Genomic DNA, 23,106 nt, shown 5'->3' with positions numbered 1-23,106 from the left:
CATAGTTTATTTGTTGTAATACAACAACAATTCTATGTAAAAAAAAACGCTGTGTTCCACTTTTATAGACTCTGCGTACAAGTCGGATTTTTATTCTGACCCATTCAAATCTGAAAGATAATTGTATTGCAAATTCACGGCACGTCCATTTTTTAATTAAAAAAAAAAAACAGAGTCCGAACATATTTTGTACCATTGAAGTTTAAAAGTTTTCTTTTTTTGCTCTCTGCTTTATGGATCGTTTCATCGTTTTAAAATATATATGTATATATTTCCTTTTGATTTTGCATAGTTTATTTTCATTTAGAACTTTGTAGTTATAATCTATAATTAGGTAGTTTGTTTCTTCGATTGTTGTTAATTAGCAATTAACTTAATCCAAATTAGTATCATTGATCGTTTGTGGTTTATTGAAAATATATATATATATATATTTAGATTTGCTTACAGTTAATTAGATACATTCATTGTTGTCGAAAGTAATGTGTAATGGAAACGTTTATTTTTTTATGTAGTAAACATAGTAAGCATCACCAAAAATTGAATTTCTTTCGAAAAGTTGCCTATCAACACTCAAATATTTCGAAAAACTAAACGATTGACGGACAATCGTAAAATCAGTCGATTTTGTTGTTGTTGTTTTTTGTCTAACTATTTACTGTTCCCTCGCCAACGCCACCTGATACATTCTTTTGATTGATTGAAATGGGTGAAAATATTTTTATTCCAAAAATATGTAAATATTCATTTGCTTTTGTGAGAAAAAATGTGTTCGGAAAATTGAATTTGCTGCTTTGAGTCTAACATTTACACTTGGTTTTTTGGTAATTAAAATATATATTAATATTTATATATCTGTTCATTATTTTTTAGTTATAATACTAATTTAATGTGTTTTCTAAGTTTCTCTACCCGCTATTCTGTTAGTTCTAATAGAATATTTGAAATGATTTCTTTTAAAAAATATAGTAATGGGTTTAGTTTCACAATCTATCTACAGTTTTAAGAGTGAGGTTTCTTCTCATTGCGCATCGTCAACTTTGTTTCTTATTTTTCTCTAATTTAATTTAAATTTGATTATTTGGCAATTGTTAACATTTTTTTTTCTAAACTAATTCTAAATCATTTTCAATTTATCTAACATCCAAGAAAAATATAATTATTATTAGATGCTTTGGCTATTGTCCATTCTTTAGCACATCAAACAAATGAGCAATTGGTATACAAAAAAAGAATTGTTACCAGGTGTATTTATATTCATTGCAAATTATTTTCCTATCAAATGCAAAACATTCTCGTCCATCCGTTTATTTTCATTTCGTTTGTTCGAATACTTCCATAAGTTGCTATCACACTGTCAATGGGGGGAGGGGAATATTGCGCTCGTTTTGGCACCATTTAATGCAAAATACAATCTGGTTCATTTCTTTTACATCCTGTACCTCGATCGATCGTCCAATGAACTATGCTGGAATCCCTGATTGCTCATAGAAGTCGGGCTCGTCACATGGATCCATCGACTGATTGCTACCATCAAGCTATGGAAGATGGATATTTAAACGAAAAACATTTATTAGTTAGTTAAATATTGGCATATTGGACCAAAATTCAAAAAAAAAAAACATTTACCGCATGCACTTCACGCGGTTTGAAGAAACGTTCTAAATACTGTCGCAGCGGAACCGTCATTAATAAGAAAAATGGAAACGCTAAAGATGCTTGTGACGATTTCACCAACCACAGTATCACCAATGCAACAATTTGCACAAATGTAAACAAATGCATTTTCCACGTATGCACACGACGAACATACGGTTCGGGTGGATGATATTTGACTGGCATAAAGATTAATCCCAAACTATAGATCACCGAAAACAACGAAAAACAAAAACAAATTATGAATCATAGTGAAACAAAATAGATTTAATTTTGTGGTCGAAATGAATTACCGTTCAAAGAATTGAACACCTGACATGGAGGCGATACCCATGTACAAAAATACACCAAACAAAACCGACATCGGAACCAATCGAAGCAAGGGAGCGGCTGTAACTGATAAACCAACCATAATTGATACACATAAACCGGATACTCGTTGCTCTTTAACATCAGTGATATGTGGTTTGTCGCCGGGAGCGTGAGTTCTGTGACAATGACAAATACATTTATGTATATTTTGGTGGTTTTTCAATGTAAAAAGAATTAAAAGTAAAATCAATCATTTGACTAGTACATCGATCTATCTGTGTCCAAATGGGCGCACAAACTTTATTTCAACTTACTTTGACATTATTGTCACGGCTGATACGTGTGTCACGGAACGAACAGTTGCTGCACAATGCCTGTACATGATCATTGAATAGACATGGCATTAGAAATGGTTTGTAAATCAAACTGTCACTCTATGAAATCGAACTTACCATGGCATTCCAAAGAAACCGCACACCATATTCAAAAAGCTAAGTAAAACAACGTCCAAATGTAGGCCTGATCCTTTTTTAAGACCTCGTTCCGGCTTATCGACAATCAACTCCGATATTTGCGTCTCCATAAACACTAATATGTATACTAATAATGCTGGTATACCGCATGAAAACGGAAGCCATATAGGAATAGTATCCAATTCCATTGGTATAAGCCATGCACGTTTTGTTGTGTCACTCGGTTCCAGTCCTTCAGGTACACGCAATTTTTCCGTATAAACCGATGGTAAAAAGTAATCAATCAGCACAAATACGGCTATTGCAATTGGAACACCAAAATCGCCGAGTGCACGACGTGCCGTTCGACCGAGGAAGTGTGAATTACGGAAAATTCGCAAGAAATATGCAAGAGCAAATGTTCCAAGTGTAAGGAATGTACAAAACAATGCTGTATTCGGTTGATTCACTTTTGCTCCTTTCTCATATGAATTTAAACCTTTAAAATGAGATGTAACATTTAAATTTTGCGTTGATATCATCAAATCAGTTGTATTGGTTTTTGCAGTTGAATCAGTTAATGATGCATTATTTGAAATCCAAGAAGAGTAGATGTATTCCTCCATTAATGGATGTCTTTCATATGCACTGAGTACCTTCATCATCGATTCAACAATGTAGATCAATGTAATGAGTGCCGAGAATATTTCTTGTGTGAATCGTGTGAATTTTCGAACATGAACACTTCCTTCGAATGCTGATATAATGAGGGCTATAACACTCATCCAAATGCTTATGTACACACGTATCGTTAGAAATGGTAATTTATTTGAAGAGCAAAATTTGTAGAGTGCTTCATCGAATAAAACCAATGGACCGGTTGTGCCAATTATTGTTAATGGTTGACCCGATAATGTGTGAAATATCATACCAACAACAGAAGCGGCCAACAACGTTTCCGGAATACCAATCAAATTTTGTGTCTTTTCGGAGCACAAACCACCGAACGTGATGGCAGTTGACAGTGCAGCAAAATACATAAAAATTGTTGCAGCTAATGTTTCACTGTTCAAACCATCTGTAATATCACTCTTAAACATTGGATATCGACGTTTTATATCGTTTATTAATCCACCCCATGGTCGATTGGTTCGTTCAAGTGGATCTCGTTTTTTACGTGATCTACCTTTTGTCACGTCACTCGATTCTTCCTGGGCCGCAAGCAATTTTTTCTCATCGTCCAATGTGGCGGTGCTTTTTTCACGATTTCTTAGTTGCAATGCTTTCGCTTTGCGTGAACGAATCCATTCACTTTTCGCTTTTAATTCTTCAAATGGTAACAAATCTTCATTTTGCCAATTTCCTGGCGGCAACACAATTGAATCATCCAAAAATGCATTTATCGCCGATAATAATTCTCTTCGATCGTCTGCTTTATAAGCAATTCGATGAAAACTATCGTTTGACATCAATGTGGCAATCGAACGTCCAACTTCATGATAATCAATGTCAATCAATTTTGGTCCCATTAAAATGAATATGAAACGCACCGGAATTGGTATCTCCGTTATTCCAGGTATATGAATCGCTTCACCCAAACGAACAAATGCACCGGTCGGTTGACCTAAAAAATCAACTGAACCAACCTGATGAACGTAAAATCAATGAAACTCATTAAAAAAAATGGCTGTTGTCTGATGTAAGAAAAAGAACTCGCTCCGAAATAAAAAGGGATAACATACCAAAACTGTAGTGGCTTCAGCTCCCGGTGGGATTCGCTTTAGAATCGAATCGTTTTGCAATCGTTTCAAATCCTCCTGAGACGATGAATACGTTTCTTCACGCATATCAATACGGGTATCTCCTGTTGAAATACTCCCAGCATGGCCATTGATTTCGGAAGCTGGTACAATTTTCGGCTTAGAATCGTTTGACAAACTCTACATATTCAATACGAAAGAAACAACATTAGTATCATCATTACATTAATCATCATTTACAAAAGTAAGAAGATATTTACTACACCAAATAAAATGAGGATAAATCATAAAGCTAAATTTTTAATCAAATTATACAAGGGACTAGCAAATCGAAATGAAGCACACACACACAACAAAAACAAACCGATAAGTAATACGAGTATATTTTGCGGTATTAAACCACCGTCAAATATATACCAGTATCCTTAGATAAATAAAATAAGTGTAAAAAAAAACAACAACACACAACAAAATCATGTAAAAGGGAAAGAAAATATAGAACAAAACGGTAGAAAAACGAAAAGCCACACAGTTGCCATACAAATGTCTTCTCGTGTGTTATCACAAAAGGTTATTGATTGCTATATTAAATCAGTTTATGGTCGGTGAAACGCAACATAGTGACAACCGTCGAATATATTTATGCAATTCGTATTCGGTTTTGCACAGTCGCGTGCTCTGATAAACTTTACAACAAGAAATAATAATAATGGCGCAAAAGTATATGTCCCAGGCGATATTTTATTTGTTGTCGTTTGTTTGGTTCGATGGAATAACCGCAATCAGTGCAGAAAAATATTTTGCAGTTTTGCGATATTATGTATATTTATTAGATTTGCTTGAGTATACACAATTGCAAGCAAAGACAGGAAATAAAGGAAGTAAATAGCCTATGAGCATGTAACCTAGTTTCATCCATTTTATGTGCATACAACTAAGCTAAAGGAATGATTTAAGCTACCGCCACTGGCCCTCTATTTCTTACATGGTGCACATACAAACGAAAATGAACAATTTCCTTTTATTTTCATGAATATGATAATTTGAATTTATGTAGTTTCATATGGTGTTGACGACGCATCCGCCGCTCGACGCACATTTCAGCCAAAGATAAACTGAACTACATTGTGGCGGCGGCGATGCAAATGTTGAGAAAAATCCATATACTCAAATGATTTTCTATGAAAGCTGAAAATGCAACCAAGTAAGACAAGTCAATGATAATAAATTGCATTTTCTTGCTACTGTCTGGTCGAACTTTGAGTATGTTTATGCTGGGATCGTTGCGCTGTTAAAATCGGTAGAAAATTACTTATGGAAATGCTGCTTTCTACCTACTCATTTGAAATCCATACAGCACTCAGAACATGCTCATTCTTTTTTTTATATAGAAATTTGCAAAGGTTAATAAAATATGTACAGTGTACACCTTCATGTACTTTTAATGGCCATTTTTCTTGTAATAAAATTGTAGAAAAAAAAATTCCAACTAAAGGTAATGATTTATTGTTGGTTAAACAACATCGTTTTGATTTTCGTTTAGATTTTTTTTTTCATCAAATACGCATGTTTTATGTGATATTTGCAAAATATGATGGAAGTCATATAAAATGAAAAAGTTTTTTTATGCAATTAGCATAAATTTGAAGTGATTTGATGGATAGGTACTTGAAGTGAATTGCTTTTTAAAAATAACTTTCAGTGGAATTAACTCTTGCGAACGACTTTCGATGAGAGCATATTTCGTTTTGAAATTATTGTATTTCTATACCTGTGGCGTCTCAAAAGAAAGTTTCTTTTTTTGTTGTTGTTCAAATTGTTTATGAAAATTGACATTCGTTTTTATAGCATGTTTGTACGCGATAATAAATCGTATTTAATTTAACGATTGCAATAAAAATCATCGATATTGCACAAAACGAAAAAAGGTTTAACAAAATTAAAACTGAACAGAATTTATTTTCAAAGCAAAAAGAGGTATTTCAATGAAAAAGAAAAGAACAATTTTCGATTTGATTTCAACAAAAATGATGAGAAGCTTGGAAAATTAATTGAATAAAATTTGAACGGATCAAATCGAATTTATGTGGCCGGTTAACACAATTTCCGAGCTTCTCATGTTGAATTCTTGAGTGAATTGAAATTGGATTTTCATTACGATTCGATGAGACATTGATGAATGTCGTCGCATTCGTTCGCCAAATGAAATAGCAAACAGTTCGGACGGTATTTTATCAGATCCATTGCATTGATTCAGGTGATTGTTATGATTGTTATTTATACAAGCTTCATCACCGTGCCCGTTGATTCCATTGCAATTGTTGTTGTGAATATTATTGAAATTATTGCTACCACACGTATTTAAACTGCCATTTGCTAAATTACGCATTTCATCATCCCATAAATGCTGTGTAGTTATTGTTTGTTTATTTATTTGTATTCGGCGGAGACGGAACAGACAGATCAAGACCACACAGGATTCGTTTATGTGTTGTTGAGGAAAACAGGTTGTGGTTTTTTTAGCGTTCATTTGATAAGAAATAGAAATAAATAAATGCAGAATGGTCGATTTAATTATGGTAAATGAGCATGATATACATCACGGATCAAAAATGATGATTGATGACTTACTACAATATTTACACTAAGTGATGATGATCTACGTAACATAATAAAAATAAAACTAACGTTAAATTATACACATTCAACATAATTGAATGTTTCTTGTTGCACAGTGCGCGTGTTTGTGTGTGTGTGTGTGCGTGTGTTTTTATTTTTAAAACATCGTTTCGTTTTCTCTTTTAAACTTGAAATGTTGTTGAAGCTACAGTGACACCAGCAACAAATTAATTTTGAAAATGAAGTGTCTGTCATATGACTATGAATACATTACAAATATAAAGACTAAACAACATCAACTGTAATTTGAAAACAATGTGCTGCACAGACGAAAATATATAAATAAATGAAGATTATAAGACACGCTTAGCGCAAATATCCATTTCGAAATACGGTCGAACACGTAATAAATTGAATTTTACCGTCTTTGCTTCAAAAAGTATTACAATAAAAATTCATTACAACACAATTAGTCAAAATAAAAATCAAAAGCTTCCGTTTTTAGTGCTATTACATAAAAATTTGATAGAAAAAAACGATACAGTTTCTATACTGCTTTTGCAAATAAATAAAAGCATGAAATAATAAGGTAAAAATATAAAGCAAAAAAAATTGCAAAACCAATTAAAACAAAATACTCAAAATTACCGAATAGAAAATCAGATGATCCGTTTGCTGAGATAAACTCTAAAATAAGTTTTGTTTTTGTTTAAATTATTATTTCCATAGTTCTACTCTTGAATAGTAATTCTATTATCCTTTTTGCATTGGAATTCAATGGTTGCGATAGATGGATTTTTTTATCGTTTTGGTATGGGGCGGTATCATCGTGAGAAACAAATAAATAATACACTAATATTCACGCATTGAAATAATATGTTTTTTTCTTTTGCATCTATATATTGTCTACATTCGTTCATTCAATTGGTTATGTGCTGAATATGCGTTATGGAATGTTGATGAAGTTTTAATCAAAATTCATGGAATAATGGTCAAGTTACCTGTAAGCTTGTGTAACTACTAAATTTTCGTCGCGAACCAAATGGAAATGCCGATGTATTTTCATTAACATGTCGATGTCGAAGTAAAAGTGCTCGCAACAATTTCGGCAAATCATCGTGATGAATTAGTTCCTTGCTTTCCATCTATTTGGGTGAAAAATTGATAAAAAACGAAAAAACATAAAAGTCATTTAATTATATTAAAAGTAAATTCCATTCGATCGATATTAAATCAAATTGAATAGTTTGTGTTACCGTTTCAAGGACTTTGTATACAACAGACGGAAAGTCTCGCGCTTCCAAATCGAGCAAAACGATTCCTTGGTCGAGGAACAAACGTAAATTGAGCAATGAATGAAATGACAATGGCGCAACGTGCGGACGACCCCATCGATCTGAGCCCTCTTCAACATCTTCTTCATACTTAATCCATCGAGCTGTCTCTTTCCATTCATCCATGCCCTGCAATTCGTCAAGTTGAACAAATACCTCGTGTGGACTATGATCGAATTGCTTTTTCGGTGATGGCGATGATAGTAATGATTGTGCACGCAATTTTTCACTTGCTGCAATTCGATGACGACGTAGAGCTCGCGGATCATCGGAACGATGTGACATTAAGTCATCCATATGCGATTCCTGCAAAATTCAACATAAAATTGATTTTCCATCCTCAAGTATTTATTTTAATCATTTGACAACGCTATCGATTGACTAAATTCGATGCATGTTTCTTTCAAAGCTCTTCTATCGACTTGTAACTTTTCAAGCATTTTGTTTTTTTTTTTTTATTCATTGGATATGACATTGATTTTATATAGATTTTTTTGGTTTGAAATAATGAAGCAAACATAAAATATATATGCATACATATAGAAGAAAAAATATTTAAAAAAAAAGAGAGAAAAAGTTTATGTTGTTTTTACGAAAACTTTTCCAATTCAAGCAATTCCATTAAGTTCGACCGAATTCGGAATAACTTATTTCTTTGGAATTTTTTTAAAGAGATATTATAAGTCATCGTTTCTGAAAAAGCTCGAAATAGATTGATACATTTATTCATTCTCATGAAAATTGTTTGGCATTTTTAAGGTTTTGCCATTACATGTATGAAATTGTCTTTAAATAGAAGGATGATTGTGACTCATCAAAAGTAAGTGAGAGTTACTCAAAAGTATACTAATCTAAGTGTACCAGATGAATACACATTGTGTATTACACAATTCACTTTCATAATAACGAGAAAATTGTCAGACGCTTTGAAAAGAGCGCTTAGAATAGAAATGACAATTGCTATAAATATATAAAATTCGATTGAATAAAAATGGAGACAAGTTATTGTTAGCCAAACAATAGTCGCTATAACCCCCCTTGTTTTTCCATCAAAGCAAAGAGTCAATGTGCAAATTGTCGCATGTGATTGTGAAAAGTGATTCACCCAGGTGAAATGCCATAATTTGTTTTATCAACTCAAATTTATTTATAGCAATTTTATGTGCACGTCGCCGGAATTATCTTTGAAAAGCTTGTAAATAATTCATGTATATTAATGTTGACCTACCTTAAGAACATGGTCTTCGGGCTGTACCGATATCCGACCTTCGGGACGGACAGATTCATTTGATCGGTTATGAGGACGAGGTCGTGAAATTGAGGACTTCCGTCGCTTATAATGTTGATGACGCCTAATGTACCATAAACAAAATATCATTTAGATATAGATGTATGTTGATAAGACGAAGAGCAGAGTATGTTTTTTAAATGCAGATTTTTGGGTTGTATTTTTGTAAGTTTCATATTGAAAAGAGAGCAAAAAAAGAGGTGGGGTTTCATCAATGGAGCAGAAAACTTTGGACCAAAAACGCACTCCACTTTTTAATGAAGACAAGGAAGATGTGTGGATAAACCTCCTTTAAATTATCTGAGCCTACCTCAGAATGTGACGGCATTTTTTCATAAATTTTTTCCTCGGGTGATGGACAGATTCCCCAGCTATAGACCATGAAAGACAAATCTATCGACCGTATCCAAGTCAAATTCTCAAAAAACATACTCTACTTTGCGCCTTATGCGTTAAAATGTAAGGGTGAGTTCTTCGAAAGGGTAAATTGACAAAGTTGATGCTTCCGAACAAAATTTATGGAACCATTTACAATAATAAACAAAAAGTATCCAAAACTCTGATGTATGAACGGATGTGAAATTGGCAAAGAGTAAAATATAATAAAACAATACGAAACAAAATGAAACGGAATCTAAACCATAGATAGAATAACCTAGAGAATAACCAAATATCAAATTTGTATTGATATTTATTCCGATGAGTTTTCTTTTATCTGTATAATGAGTATAATGACCTTGATGTGTGCGACATAACGATGAGTTCGAGATGTGCCATGCAAATGTAAATCTTGATTCTTGTATCGTCGAAATAAAATCGCTTTTCAAGCATTATTGAGAAAGCTCAAGAATATCACTTTGGTATTAATAATAAAGACAATCGAATCGAATGCATATGAACGAAGTGAGAAATATTTAGCCAATTTGTGAAGTCCTTGATGTTGTGGAAAAATATTCACACAGATATTGATGGGTTGTTTTATCTATTGTAGCATGTGGATCTGGTGTACAGAGAGAGAGAGAGAGAGCGTATACGAGAATACTGTGTATACAAGCAAAAAAGCTTTCATTTATAGGTGAACGTAGTAACTGATGACGCACTTTACAACGAAAATCGATAGCAGCTTGCGAATGTACTACAACTATCAACTGTTGTGTGCGAGGGTAAATCTCTGTCGGAAAATCGCATGAGAATGCAACCACATGCACAATTATCAACAGGCAACCTCCCTCTGTTCCAACTGAATGATAAGCAAAAGGCATAGTCAACTGAATTGAATGGTAAAAAGTTGTGAGTGCTTCTCGTTGCGCATACCTTGTCATCAATTTCGTATTTCACGAACATTTTTAATTTGATTCGTCATCATTTTATTCAAAATATAGAATATATTCTTTTCCGTTTCGTTTCATTTCGAATTGATTCACATTTGTTTTTTTTTGCTTCTTATGAAACCAATTAGTGTCAAGATCGTTTGAAATGAATAAAAATGTGTACATCAGCTATATAACTTACCCTTTGAGTTTTTTCTTATCTTTTTCCTCTGATTTTTCCTCGTCAACATCTTCAGCCATTTCCGTTTCTTCAATTTCACCGGTTGCCTCAATTTTCAATTTTGCCTTGTTGAATTGCACGCGTCGTTCATCCGTATCATCCGAATCGGAATGTGGTTCGCTGTGACCGGCTCGTTCAGACACAATCGCTTCCTCATTGCTTTCCTCTCGAATCGATAGATCTCTTTGGGGTGATGTTATGGGTGTACCTGTTGCCGTTGACGTTGGGCTTGGTGTTTCGAACGATGCTGATGGCGTAGAAGTTGATTCCTTCGAGTCTTTTCGTTTCATTGAGCTAAGAAGTGGTTTACGTGCGGCATGTGAAACCGATTGACTGCGATGAGCTGAAAGCAGAATGTTTGAATGACAATGAATTTGCAAATATCAAGTACAATTTAAAAGCGAAAAACGTGGAAACGCCATTTGTCTCACACATTGAAAACTCTTTGTAATGGAAGAAGGAGAAGAAAAAAACGGATGAAACATTGTTGCTATTGGCAAGGTTATGAACATGTAAACAAATTGATTTGATTTGATTCGTTGGTTTCAGATACAAAACGATGTGGAATGCTTGGCTGGTATTTTTAATCTGTGTCAATGTGATTTGAGATTCATTTGGTGTCACTAATCAAAGAGAGTCCAAATTCAAAGTTGGTCGTGAACAAAATGAATGTGTCTTGAGACAGATTGTTAGACACATTCTTGACTGGTTCTATTGAATTATTTTCGATTATGATGAATGGCATGTATGAAAATGCGACAACGGTGACAGTCAATGTGAGACTTTTTTCCCTTTTTTCTTTGCTTCAATTCATCTACATCTTCGTTTTTTTTTTCTCATACACACTGCAAGCAAAATTCTTTGAAACGCATTGAATAAAACAGTCACAAAAAAAACACACTGATTCGGCAAAAAAAAAAAACATTGAGAAATACAAGAAAAACCACTTACAATCGCTGTCATAATCCTTAAGTCGGGCATCACGTTCTCCTGTCTCGCTATCGCCGATGAGCTGTGCCACATTGAATTTGTCTTGCCTATTCTCTCGACTACCCGGTCCGGCAAATACTTTTTCCATTTCAGCATCCAACTGTACCTCGTCAGGTCTTCCATTGCCGTCGGTCTGGTATAAAGATAAAGAACATAAAAAAATTCGTTTTATTGTTTGATTAAACCGAATTCATATGTAGAATGTGATCGTAACAAAATCAAATGATGTGATTACAAGACAGCTGAACAGCGTGTGATATCATGAATAAATTGTATACGTAACATTTTGGCGCGACTTTGTGACATTTATTTTTATATGTGTGTACACAAATATGATTGTAGGTGTGTGCTATTAAACCTATACACTATGTATATGTGCATGTATATTTTGTTTTGTGTAAACCATTTTTCAACTTTCATTCCATTTACTTGGTTTCCCCATGTAAATCTGTCCATTTGATTGTTACACAGTTAATATCAATAATGCTAAAGCTACGATTACAAATCCGATTAATCCATATCAACGTATAAATGCGCTGAACGGTAATCGATGAACGAGCTAGACAAGTAAAGTGATTCTTTCCTTTGGTGTTGTTGTACACAACAGATATAATGAAAGCCAATAAAAGGGTGTTTATGTACAAATGGATGCAAACATACTGAATAAAATCAAGACGAAAAGTTAGTAAAAAATTTATGAAATAAATCAGTGTCTGCGATAGCAGGTAAATGTAAAATATGTTGATTGTTTCTTTCTTTTTATTACAAGCAAATATCATTCATTCTGATTTTTTTTTTTTTTGCTTAAAACAAACCACAAGCACTGTCGTCATTTCTCCCGACATTATATTGCTTCCACGCGGTAACTTCGTTGTTTCTCTCATTAAATTGATGGCACTCTCATCTATAACTTCAAGTGTCGAATTACATTTATCAAAATGAATCATTTCACTTTGACTGCCATAAAAAAATGTTTGTTTCAAAATTTTATTCTCATCTCGTTCAATGGAAACCAACACACAAACAATTGCATTGTATACATGAACGCTCATTTTCTTTGCCACTCATAAACCAAGTATTGCTCTGTATTTGTACAGAATCTTAATCATTTATTTGAAATTGTGTATGGTTATAATAAATAACAAGAAAAAAAAAACACGGCCATTAAATGAATGAAGAGAAGTATCTTGTTGAGCGTGCGAACATCAGCAGTTGGCGTTAAAAGTGTTTTTCATATGTAACACAGAAGTACCAGGTTTCGTACATGCAAACAATTCATATTCACATTTCGTTTCGGTAATTTTTTCCAAACAAGAAAAAAACACACGCAGAGAGAACACGACTTTCATATGCAAAAAAAAAAGAAGAAAAATCAATGAGGAAAGAAAAGTCTTTGCCGTTATATATATATATATTCTATCGTCAGTTCAATGTCTCAAGAAACATTTTTGTTTTGGAGTAGAATGCTTTCGGCATCGTTGGCTTTTCCGCGTAACATTCGTTCCATTTGACCTTGTTCGTTGTGTTGATTTTGTGATTTGTATGCCAAGTGCGGGAAGTGCGAATGAGCTTATTATATGTGCTCAATTTCACTTTTTGCGATTAATTAAAGAAAATCCAAGAAAATGGCAAAACCAAATATTTGGAATAAAGTGTGTGTTGGTTTTTAATAAACTTTTATTTGGTCGTCGTGCTATGTGCATGAACTTTTTTCATTTCTTCTTTTTTAAATATAAAATCGAATACAGTGTTTGCAGAATATTTTGTGGAAAAAGGGACACAGAGTCGAATGGAGAGAGTACATACAGATGTTGGTGAATTAATATCAACTTTATTGAAATGGCCATGGAGAAGGCATTCGCAATTTTCATTAGTCCATTCAGATCCTAAATAAATCAGTTGAATGATACACAAATTAAATGAGTGCGCATTCCAATTTACTAAATAGAGTCTCATTTTCAGATCTAAAGAAGCTTGACGTACTTAATTTTAAATTCGGTATTAGTAGCGAACGATTAACTGCCGTATAGCATACACACTAGTAATCAACAAGCGCATCAATGAGACAGCGTTGCGACGGTTACGAAACAATAAAATCATGAACGCGCTTGACAGCAACAGTAACAATATGTGCATTGAGACTCTTCCATTTTTAGAAGCATTGGCCTTAAAGCAGAGAAGCGTTAGACTTCACCACTTTGGGGAATTCCCATAAAACTATTCGGACGCAGTGTGTGGACAATTCTAAATATTGATGTTTTTTTTTCTTCGTTCGCTTAATTTCATACAGCAAATTCATTTAGATTTATAACTAACAGAGTGCTATCAACACCAAACGTATGGTAAAAGGCAATTTAATCCAATAAAAATGCGTGAATTTAATCTATCTGTGTAAATACAATAGAATCCTTAATTGCTTTCATTTCGGATCTAATTGATTGATTAAATGTTATCAATACAAAAGTCATGAAAAAGAGAAACGAATTTTTAGTGGAATATTTTTTGGATATATATTTCATTTTTTTCCACACTACATATTTGAATAACGGCTTTTTGCTTGACAATTTTATTATTCCAGTTCTGTGAATTTCGATATGTTCAGTGAAAAATATTGATTTTTCTCGCATATATGGACTTTTTGTGAATAAAATTTGATAAAATTTCAATGTCGCATATTTTTTAATAAAAAAAAATCCAATCACGATTCACGATCTGAGATTTGTGCTGGTGGCAATTTTTGTGCTTCAACATTTTCGTTGAGCCACATGACGTCGTGGAATCTAGGCGGGTTTTTTTCTACTTCTGATATTGAATATATGTCGTTATAGCATTTCCATGGAAAAGCATTTTATTCAAATCCGACTTGTCAACTTGAAATTCGATTCATTTGTTCCAACCAATTGCTTAACAAGAATTAGAATTTCAAGATTTCAAATTAGTGTTAATCTGAAATGCCGTAAACGTTGTGTCTTGTGTGTATCTGAGAGTTTGTTGCTGAGGTAATTTGTGAAAATTGGCAGGTGTAAAAGCTTTTTTCAAACATAAACATGGCTACGGTTTTTGGAAAAAAATACATTTAAACCTCTGCTATCAACAAATTTAGATGAAGTTTTACGTATTCATCGTAAGTATATAGTACATATATTTGTAATGCTTTTATCGTTTATTTTTGTAATTTTTTTTGCCAATTTTAAAGGAATTTCAAAACATCTCTGCCGAAACTGTGCTTGCTTTTTAAATCCAAGGTAAAGATGCATACCATTTTTTTTCCAACCCAATCGATATGCCTTGACCGGGAATGTAATTGTCAAAGCTCTCAAAAATCCACTTCATGCGTAGTGAAAAAAAATTGAATAAAAAATGTTATCGCGACTCATTGTGCGGTTGAAATGAAACAAATTGATGAGACAATAATATTTTCATCGGAGATAATCTGCTTTGTTTTTATGATATTCATCAATGGATATATTTTCATCTCACGATTTTGATTTTTAATGTCAGATAATCAAATGTATGAGCTTATTTCTGGTGTTTCTTTTCTCCTCAGTCCATTTGAATCAAACGACAATCAATGCACGTAGTAGAAAGCCTAAGGTTAATCTGTTTGACTGGAATGCTTTTAATCAAAAGTTACTAAGCTGTTGATACTCAAAAAAAAAAAAAAACGTGAAACCGAAAAGAGGCCTTGGTAATGGGGGAACTGTTTCAATTTGGTATGCCCGGTTTGCAATCCAGAGTCTTCAATGTCATTTCACAAATTTGTGTGCCCGTTAAACCAGATGATCCAAAATCTTGTGCTCGGGATCACGTAAGTCTCATTTATTCATGAAAAGCAAACAAGTGTTCGATTCTTTTTTTTATTTAACATTGACTTTCACAATAATATTCGGACCTCGTTTCACTTTCTAACTGTATTTTCATGTTTTTGTTCCCTTTCATTATAAACACGTCTTTGTATTCAGTTTTGTCCATTTATAGCATCGACCATACCGAATCGAATCATTAGAGTGGATCCATTGAAAATGGCAATTTACGTTGCAGCACGAAAACTTAATGATATGGCCGTCGATTTTTTATATGGACTGGATTTCGTTTGATGGTTATCACCGTTCATTTTTTTTATATATATTGAAATTCATTGTAAGTTTTCCACCATTGTATCAATGTTTGGGATTTTCCGCTATTCTAATGGCTGACCGTTGGAAAATCAACAAAACTAAATAAAATATCGAATAAAAAGTTATTACACTGACACTATAATGTTGTACGTGTGTGTAACACAATAAATCACATAGTTGATCTGGTTGAGAGCTTGGGCATACAAATGCGATAAAAACTATCGTTGCTCACCAAATCGAAATAGACGTTCAATTTCCCGTGATTCATTCACATTTTTCGAGCAATATCCCGTTTGTGTCAAATATACGGAAAGTCTCGTTTAACGCTGATTGACAAAAAGCGTGAGAAAAGAAAAGAAATTTATAAATAAATAAAAAAGTTAAAGATAACACTTCAATCAGAGGAAAAGATGCAAACTTGTTTATATGTATACACTTCCATGAGATACATTGCACATCGATGCTCAACGATGGGGATCTTTTGTATGGTTATAATGATAACTTTCGCATTACAAACGACCACCCACGTATTCGTTGCGTGTGAATCACACCAACTCAACTTGGCAATAACAAATAGCTGAGTGAGATAAACGTTTCATTGCGATACTGCGATTAGACCGCAATCATGTTATGAACGGATGATTTGAGAACGGAATTGAAGAGAAATGATTGGCTGCCGAACCATCATTATACACGCTCCCTACTTAATATTTAACGTTTATCTTTCGCTCGCTTTTTTTTATCAATATTGAATTGTCAATATACGTGAACACTTTGATAAGATCACAAAACATTGTCAGTGATTTGTACTATGGACATGACTTCTCGGACGAACGTAGCACACGCATAAATTGATTATCTTTAGTAACTTTGTGTTCGACACAAATAAAATATTACATGGGGGAGTAAAAATGAGATTTGAATAATGAATAAAACATATACATTTTCGTTGCATATTTGATTTAAGATCCAATACTTTAAATAGATTGAGACTTATGTTAAACATTTCACGCCATAGAAAATACAAAAGTTCAATTTCCGACTGTGTTGTCACTTCCTGATCTATAATCAAATTGACCTAAAAATCAAGTCGCACATCAAGTACACGACAATATTAATCGAAACGGCAAACGTACATGCACATTTCGTAAAGTTTATTACATACATTTGCATATATCGCTTGTATTATGTTCGGATATCTTTTTCATTTGCCGAAACATGCAATAAAACTTCCGTAAAGAAAACACATGCAATAGATTTGAAGTGATCCAATTTTCAAAAGACAACAAGATAATGCCTCGAAGAAGAACTCGGAAGTTCAACGCAAACATTTTTTTAACGGAAACATTTTTTTGTCGGGCCAGAGTCACAAGATAATTTTAATCATACCGTGAAACGTACAAGTGCTATTATGTTTTTAACGAAGTAAAAAGGGAAAATGTTACGATGAAAAAACAAGACAGTATAAGAATGACAAAAAAAGCACACCACCAACAACAAAAAAAGGGTAAAAAAAATTTCTATTTTTACGCTAATTTTCGAAACGGTTGTTTCATTTTATGTGCGACAAAATACGTTTTCGCCTGTACCTGGCGATGGTTGATTACAATTCAAAATTCACACAGCCAAAACGGAATTGTATGTTGTATATTGCATTGGTTCGCAAAGGGAGTATTTTCTGTGCTAAAATATATGAAAGCGGAACTACCACTGTAACATGGCTATGTCAATATGGTACATATGTAATGTACGAAGGACTATACACTATATACATTCAAATACATGCACAGAAAGTAAAAGCGCCGAACCAAAATGAACGGCACTCAAGTTGTAATTCATTGCTACATTTCCATTTTCATGTATGACCTTGACCGAGGTGCATGTGTGTGCGAGAGCCGAAACGCAAGACCGAACAAAACTATTACGGTACAATGGAATGCTGTTGTTACCCGTTCAGCGTTAAGCACTGACATCCAGTCAATTCACAAGTGAAAGTCACCAACTACCGTTGTTGCTTCTTTGTTGTTCTTGTTGCTACTGTGGCTGTTGGAAAACTCGGTAGTACCGTAAAAATCATTATACGGAATGTGAAAATAATTTAGCAGAAAGAAACATAACGAATTGTTCAAATGTTACGGAAAAAGTTTTGTGGTTATACATTTGGTAACAAAAAATATTGTGAAAGTGTGTATCACTTTATTTTGTAGCAAATTCGAGAATTCATTATTTTGATGCCATCAACTAATTATACGGGTTTTATTTTTGTATAAAAACGGCTCAAAAACATATTATTCAAATCTCAGCCATTTAAAACCTAATGACATTCGAATCGATACAATTTGAACACATTTGGCTGAATGGCATTTTGGTCGTTCCGTTGTGTTGGAACATTGTCAACATCACAACCGAATTGAATATCTCTTCATTCTAAGAATAAAATTCGTACCGCTTTAATGCCATTATACACATTGGCACACGCACTGTTTAATACTCGGTAACACAATATTGCCACATTTTGCCATAGTCATACACAACATTAATATATACGATACGCAAACTGCGAAAAACGTGCAAATAATGAATATTTATCTGACTAGCGATGCTATAAATGTTTCGTTTGGTCGATGCGTTTGATTGTGGTGACATGCGACACAGTAATTTAATAAATATTGAATGTTTCATTATAATTTGTTTCAACTAAATATTTCATAAAATGTTGATCTATTGGATTATATACTTGACAATTTTTATAACATTTTTCTACATAAAATGGCAGAACAATGTTATTCTTACGTTTTCACACTGTAATACACAGTTGACTTTATTCCATTTGCACGATAATAATTGAAAACAAGCACCCCCATCCACAAGCACTTATGAATTTATCTGGCAATTCTTGACAAATATTCTATCGCACTGTCGAAAAATCATAAGAATAAGGAGCTTTACGTTGAAATTACATAAATACATGATAAAATCTTTGAGCTGCCTCTCAAATATCTTCTTGTGTAACAAAGTTACATTGTGATATGCTTTATACAAATAAATTGTTGAGTGTGTACAGTGACAGTGAACTTCCGTTATTCGTCATAGCAAGAAATAGTGATGGATAAATGTAACGAATCTGTCACATACAAACGCTGTCATTCTTATCGTTATTATCAATATTTGGTTGTGTTTTACTCCTGATATGATGTTGCTTTCATTCGTTCGTATAGAAATGACACTGAAAATGCACTCTAGACTTTTACTTTTCATGGATTCGATTTGACACCAGCGAAGAAAGTAAACAAAAACCATTACCGCTTACTACGACTTTTCTCTTTATCTTAACGCAGTCAGCAGTAACTCGATTGTGTTGTTTGTCACACATCAAATACTCCATTCGGCTTTTCTCGTCTTTTTTTTTCTCCACTCTATCGACAATATTGAGTCGGCACTTAAGAAGATTTAATATCAACTTTTTTTTTTTGGCCGTTTTCACAGTCAAATTGGTACGGCATTTTAACAGAGCATCAAAAAAGCAGATGAAAAAAAAATCAAAAGACATAGAATGCTCACATCACTTATAAATATTGATTGTCATTTATATATCATTTTAACGGATGAAAAATATTCTCTTTCTCTTTGGTTCACCATCAGAAGAAAAACGCAATCCAATTTGAAACCCCAATTTTAATACGAGCCCCTTTTCAAACGGTTCCGTTTATTAAAGGAAGAAATATATACCTATGTATAAAAATCAGTAAATGAGTATGGTAGCCAAGCTCAATGCGTACCACATTACCAGATGCGCTCACGTCATCATTTATGTAAAATTTATTATGTTAATAGAACAAAAAAAACTTCACTTCGTTACATGAAACCGCGAAGAAAATATTCATTTAGACTAAAGCTTTGGGTCGTTGAAAAAGGATGGAAATATTATCATGATTTAAATAATGTTCATCGTAAAGTATATCTATCAGTTAGATGTAGAGCAGAGCTACCCAGAACACACAAATACGAAAAATGAATTTCAAGCAATAAATTAATTGAAAATGATTTTTCACACATTCACTTCGTGAGCATATGAAAAATGCTCTATCTCTAGATGTGTCTCTTATCGTCTTTAATAAGAACTAAACAATTATTTGAATATTACTTTGTTTTATTTGATATTCTGCAGAAATTATGCATGAGAATATGTATTTTCGTAGCAAATATTTCGGAAGCGTATCAAATATAATCAGATGGTATGTGTAAAGCAACAGGAAATCATGCTTGAAAAAGGATATTTGAAATAAGTAAATATCATGTGTCAACATGAGGATGGAAATTTGCCTAAAGATCAGACATAAAACAGATGGGTGTAATGAAACTATGCAAACATCGAAAATAAAGAAAGCGTAAAATGATGAGACGAACATGAGGGTGCGATTGAGTGATAATGCTTAATATATTGTGACTACAAATCTCCAGCGATCAAATCAATACACAAACACACACACAAACTCAAAATATAAATAAAAACACAGAAAGGCGAAATAAAATATGATGATTTTTTAAACCTCATTCCTTCCCAATGCCAATGAATTTCGTATCCATTCGATTACTTTGATGGCAAATTTACGGAACTGACCACGTGAGTGGTGTCTATCATGATGGCATGCACTCGGTGTTTGCATTATAAATCACAACGTTATCTAAACCATGTCCTTTTTATGGTTTTAATAGCAGCCGTCATGCAAAACTGTTCAGCTGCGATGCAACGATGTCAACCAATAACTACATGCACTATACTATTTGATATATAATTTAAAAAAAAACAAGTTTGCATGACTCACTAATCTTTTAACTAAGCGGTTTGTATGATGTTGTCGTACATTTTTTTAATTTGATTACATTGAAAGTTGTGAAGCTCGGAGCAAAAGAGATCTTGTGGTAAATAATATCCTGTTGCACAAAATAAGATTTTCCCAAGATGAATATCATGAATTGTTTTCGCTTCAAAAAAAAAGAAGAAGGAAAAACATCAAGCACCAAATACGAATCCATAGATAACATTGTAGTAAACGTTCTTTTTTGTGCTTTTTCTCAAAGATACATATCAAATGAACAACGAACAACTGAGATGCAAGAGGATATATCGAACAATAAATTTCCCAGGACAAACGAAAGCTTGTCTCTTTCAAATTGAGCTGAAATGAGAGTGATAAATCGAGAATTGTAATGTTCATTTTGCGAAGATTTGGGATTCGCTTGGATTTCGCATTATTCTATCTGTTGGAATCTCTTTTATATAGCTCAATCTCATGAAAGGCATGCCCCATCTATTTTTCATGAGCAAACAAAGAAAAAACATTCTTTGAGCTTTCGAATACTTTATTTTATACTTGTTTTCTTTTTTGTTGCCTTTTGTAAGATTTTCGTCTCTTTTGTACCCATTTTTTAAACCATCACCAGTGCTAGTGAAGAACACTGCACAAATTCGAATCTCTTTTGCTCTGAAACTGCCAAATGATGAGATAACAAGTGAAAAATAAACGGCTCACATTACCAAGTCAATTGTTGCTTCAGTCGGTAATGAATTATGAACGTCAGTAGTCGCCACGGTTTTCGATTCTTATTAAACACCAAACACTGTACACAATTTAAATACGTTCGAATTTTGTTACTCCGTGGTTTGTTGTATTGGTTCCTCTATTGGTGCCTCTTTCTTCTATTTCCATGTACTATTTTTCATTCAAAATCATTTTTTTTTTTTTGAAAAATCACCATTAGTTCTTCCGTTTCGAATGTGTGTATGATTCGGATGTCAGTTTTTGATGTATTTGGTCGATTTCATTCAAATAAAATTATTCCGTATCAATCGTTTATACTAAATTATAAATGTAAAAACAACCTTTTACACGTAGTCGAACAATGTTATTAAACTATTTTTGAGGTGTTTGTTTCTCTTTTCTTATTAACTTTGAGGGATTGATAGTTTTTTTTTTGTATGTATATCATCTAATTGGATTTATTGTTGATTTATTGTGATGTCAATCAACTCTGTCTCGACTGAATTTTTTTTCTTCTTCAATTTATGGTCTCAGACAGAAATCCACATACAAATTGGCTACAATTTTCTATAGGTTTACTTTTTATTCGATCGTTGTCCTTTATTCCACTTATATTTTTGTTGTTGTTATGTATTTCGAATTTTCATATTCTTATTGGTCGTTTCTAATTTGTTATCTGATATGCATGTGTTGTATGGCAATCGAGATAAAAACTTTTCGATTGTCTTTTGTTTCGTTCGGTATATCCAGTGTGTGTGTGTATCGTGTTATCCTCAAATAAATTATTTGAATTTTGATATCATTTGATGTAAAAATTCGTCACAAAATGAGCTTCTTGCTTTTTCACAACGATACTGAACGAACGAATACATTAAGCCACGTTTATTCGTTGGCATAATATTGAAATTGATTTATTAATCGTTGGTTCAATGTTTAATTGATGTAAGTTTTTTTTCTTGCGCGTCATTTTTTGGTTCTCGTTTTATTTTATTCGAAATTCGGTGTTCGTTACCGTCAAACCGTTACTTACACACTTTAATTAATTAGTTTGTAATTTGTTTACACATTGGATGTCATTTTTTTTATATTACTCGGTCTAAATAACACTTGTTTTGATGTTATTGCTGTTAAAGAAGCAATTGTACGCACTATTGTTTTCTATTTTGATCGCAAATAATCAATAGAAAAATAATTGGAATTCGGTTTTCTGCCGCAATTTATGAGTAAAAGGCCGAAGATTGAATCAGTCAATTGAAATGAATTAATAATGAATAGACGCATTTGTTGTTAGTTCAAATTGTTATCCGTTAAACGTACGTGGAATCACTCAGTTTGAATATTAAATTAAATTTATCCACTTGTATGTGTTGAGGTAACCATTTCGAGATTTTAATCGAAACGACAGCATTTGTTTGTTTATTTCCGTTTCGGAGTCTGAAATTTATTTAGAAACAGTCAATAAAAACTTAGACACAAACTATCA

At 33.1% G+C, this 23,106-nt stretch overlaps 1 protein-coding gene across 7 annotated transcripts in view; it reads right to left on the bottom strand.

Moving 5' to 3' along the window:
• Nucleotides 1–467: 467 nt before the first annotated feature.
• Nucleotides 468–23,106, bottom strand: part of LOC116340281 (anion exchange protein 3) — a 37,789-nt gene continuing 15,150 nt past the window's right edge. For 4 of the 7 annotated variants that reach the window (XM_031766707.1, XM_031766732.1, XM_031766725.1 and 1 more), the window contains 12 exons: nucleotides 11,924–12,095; nucleotides 10,934–11,315; nucleotides 9,362–9,485; nucleotides 8,056–8,439; nucleotides 7,801–7,944; nucleotides 6,339–6,587; nucleotides 4,163–4,360; nucleotides 2,421–4,066; nucleotides 2,283–2,342; nucleotides 1,950–2,144; nucleotides 1,630–1,858; nucleotides 468–1,538 (listed from right to left, as the gene is read on the bottom strand). In XM_031766707.1, the coding sequence (XP_031622567.1) occupies nucleotides 1,464–1,538; nucleotides 1,630–1,858; nucleotides 1,950–2,144; nucleotides 2,283–2,342; nucleotides 2,421–4,066; nucleotides 4,163–4,360; nucleotides 6,339–6,587; nucleotides 7,801–7,944; nucleotides 8,056–8,439; nucleotides 9,362–9,485; nucleotides 10,934–11,315; nucleotides 11,924–12,095 (3,858 nt within the window). In that variant the 3' untranslated portion in view covers nucleotides 468–1,463. Of the gene's footprint in view, nucleotides 1,539–1,629; nucleotides 1,859–1,949; nucleotides 2,145–2,282; nucleotides 2,343–2,420; nucleotides 4,067–4,162; nucleotides 4,361–6,338; nucleotides 6,588–7,447; nucleotides 7,487–7,800; nucleotides 7,945–8,055; nucleotides 8,440–9,361; nucleotides 9,486–10,933; nucleotides 11,316–11,923; nucleotides 12,096–21,619; nucleotides 23,058–23,106 lie in introns of all 7 variants that reach the window. The other 3 variants (XM_031766740.1, XM_031766745.1, XM_031766752.1) reach the window with 3 other exon arrangements.

Source organism: Contarinia nasturtii, unplaced genomic scaffold (genome assembly GCF_009176525.2).
Source record: "Contarinia nasturtii isolate CC-2019 unplaced genomic scaffold, AAFC_CNas_1.1 Cnas_scaffold_129, whole genome shotgun sequence".
Lineage (NCBI taxonomy): Eukaryota > Metazoa > Arthropoda > Insecta > Diptera > Cecidomyiidae > Contarinia > Contarinia nasturtii.
Note: the sequence above shows the minus strand (reverse complement) of the source record. Positions and strands in the feature narration are given on the sequence as shown.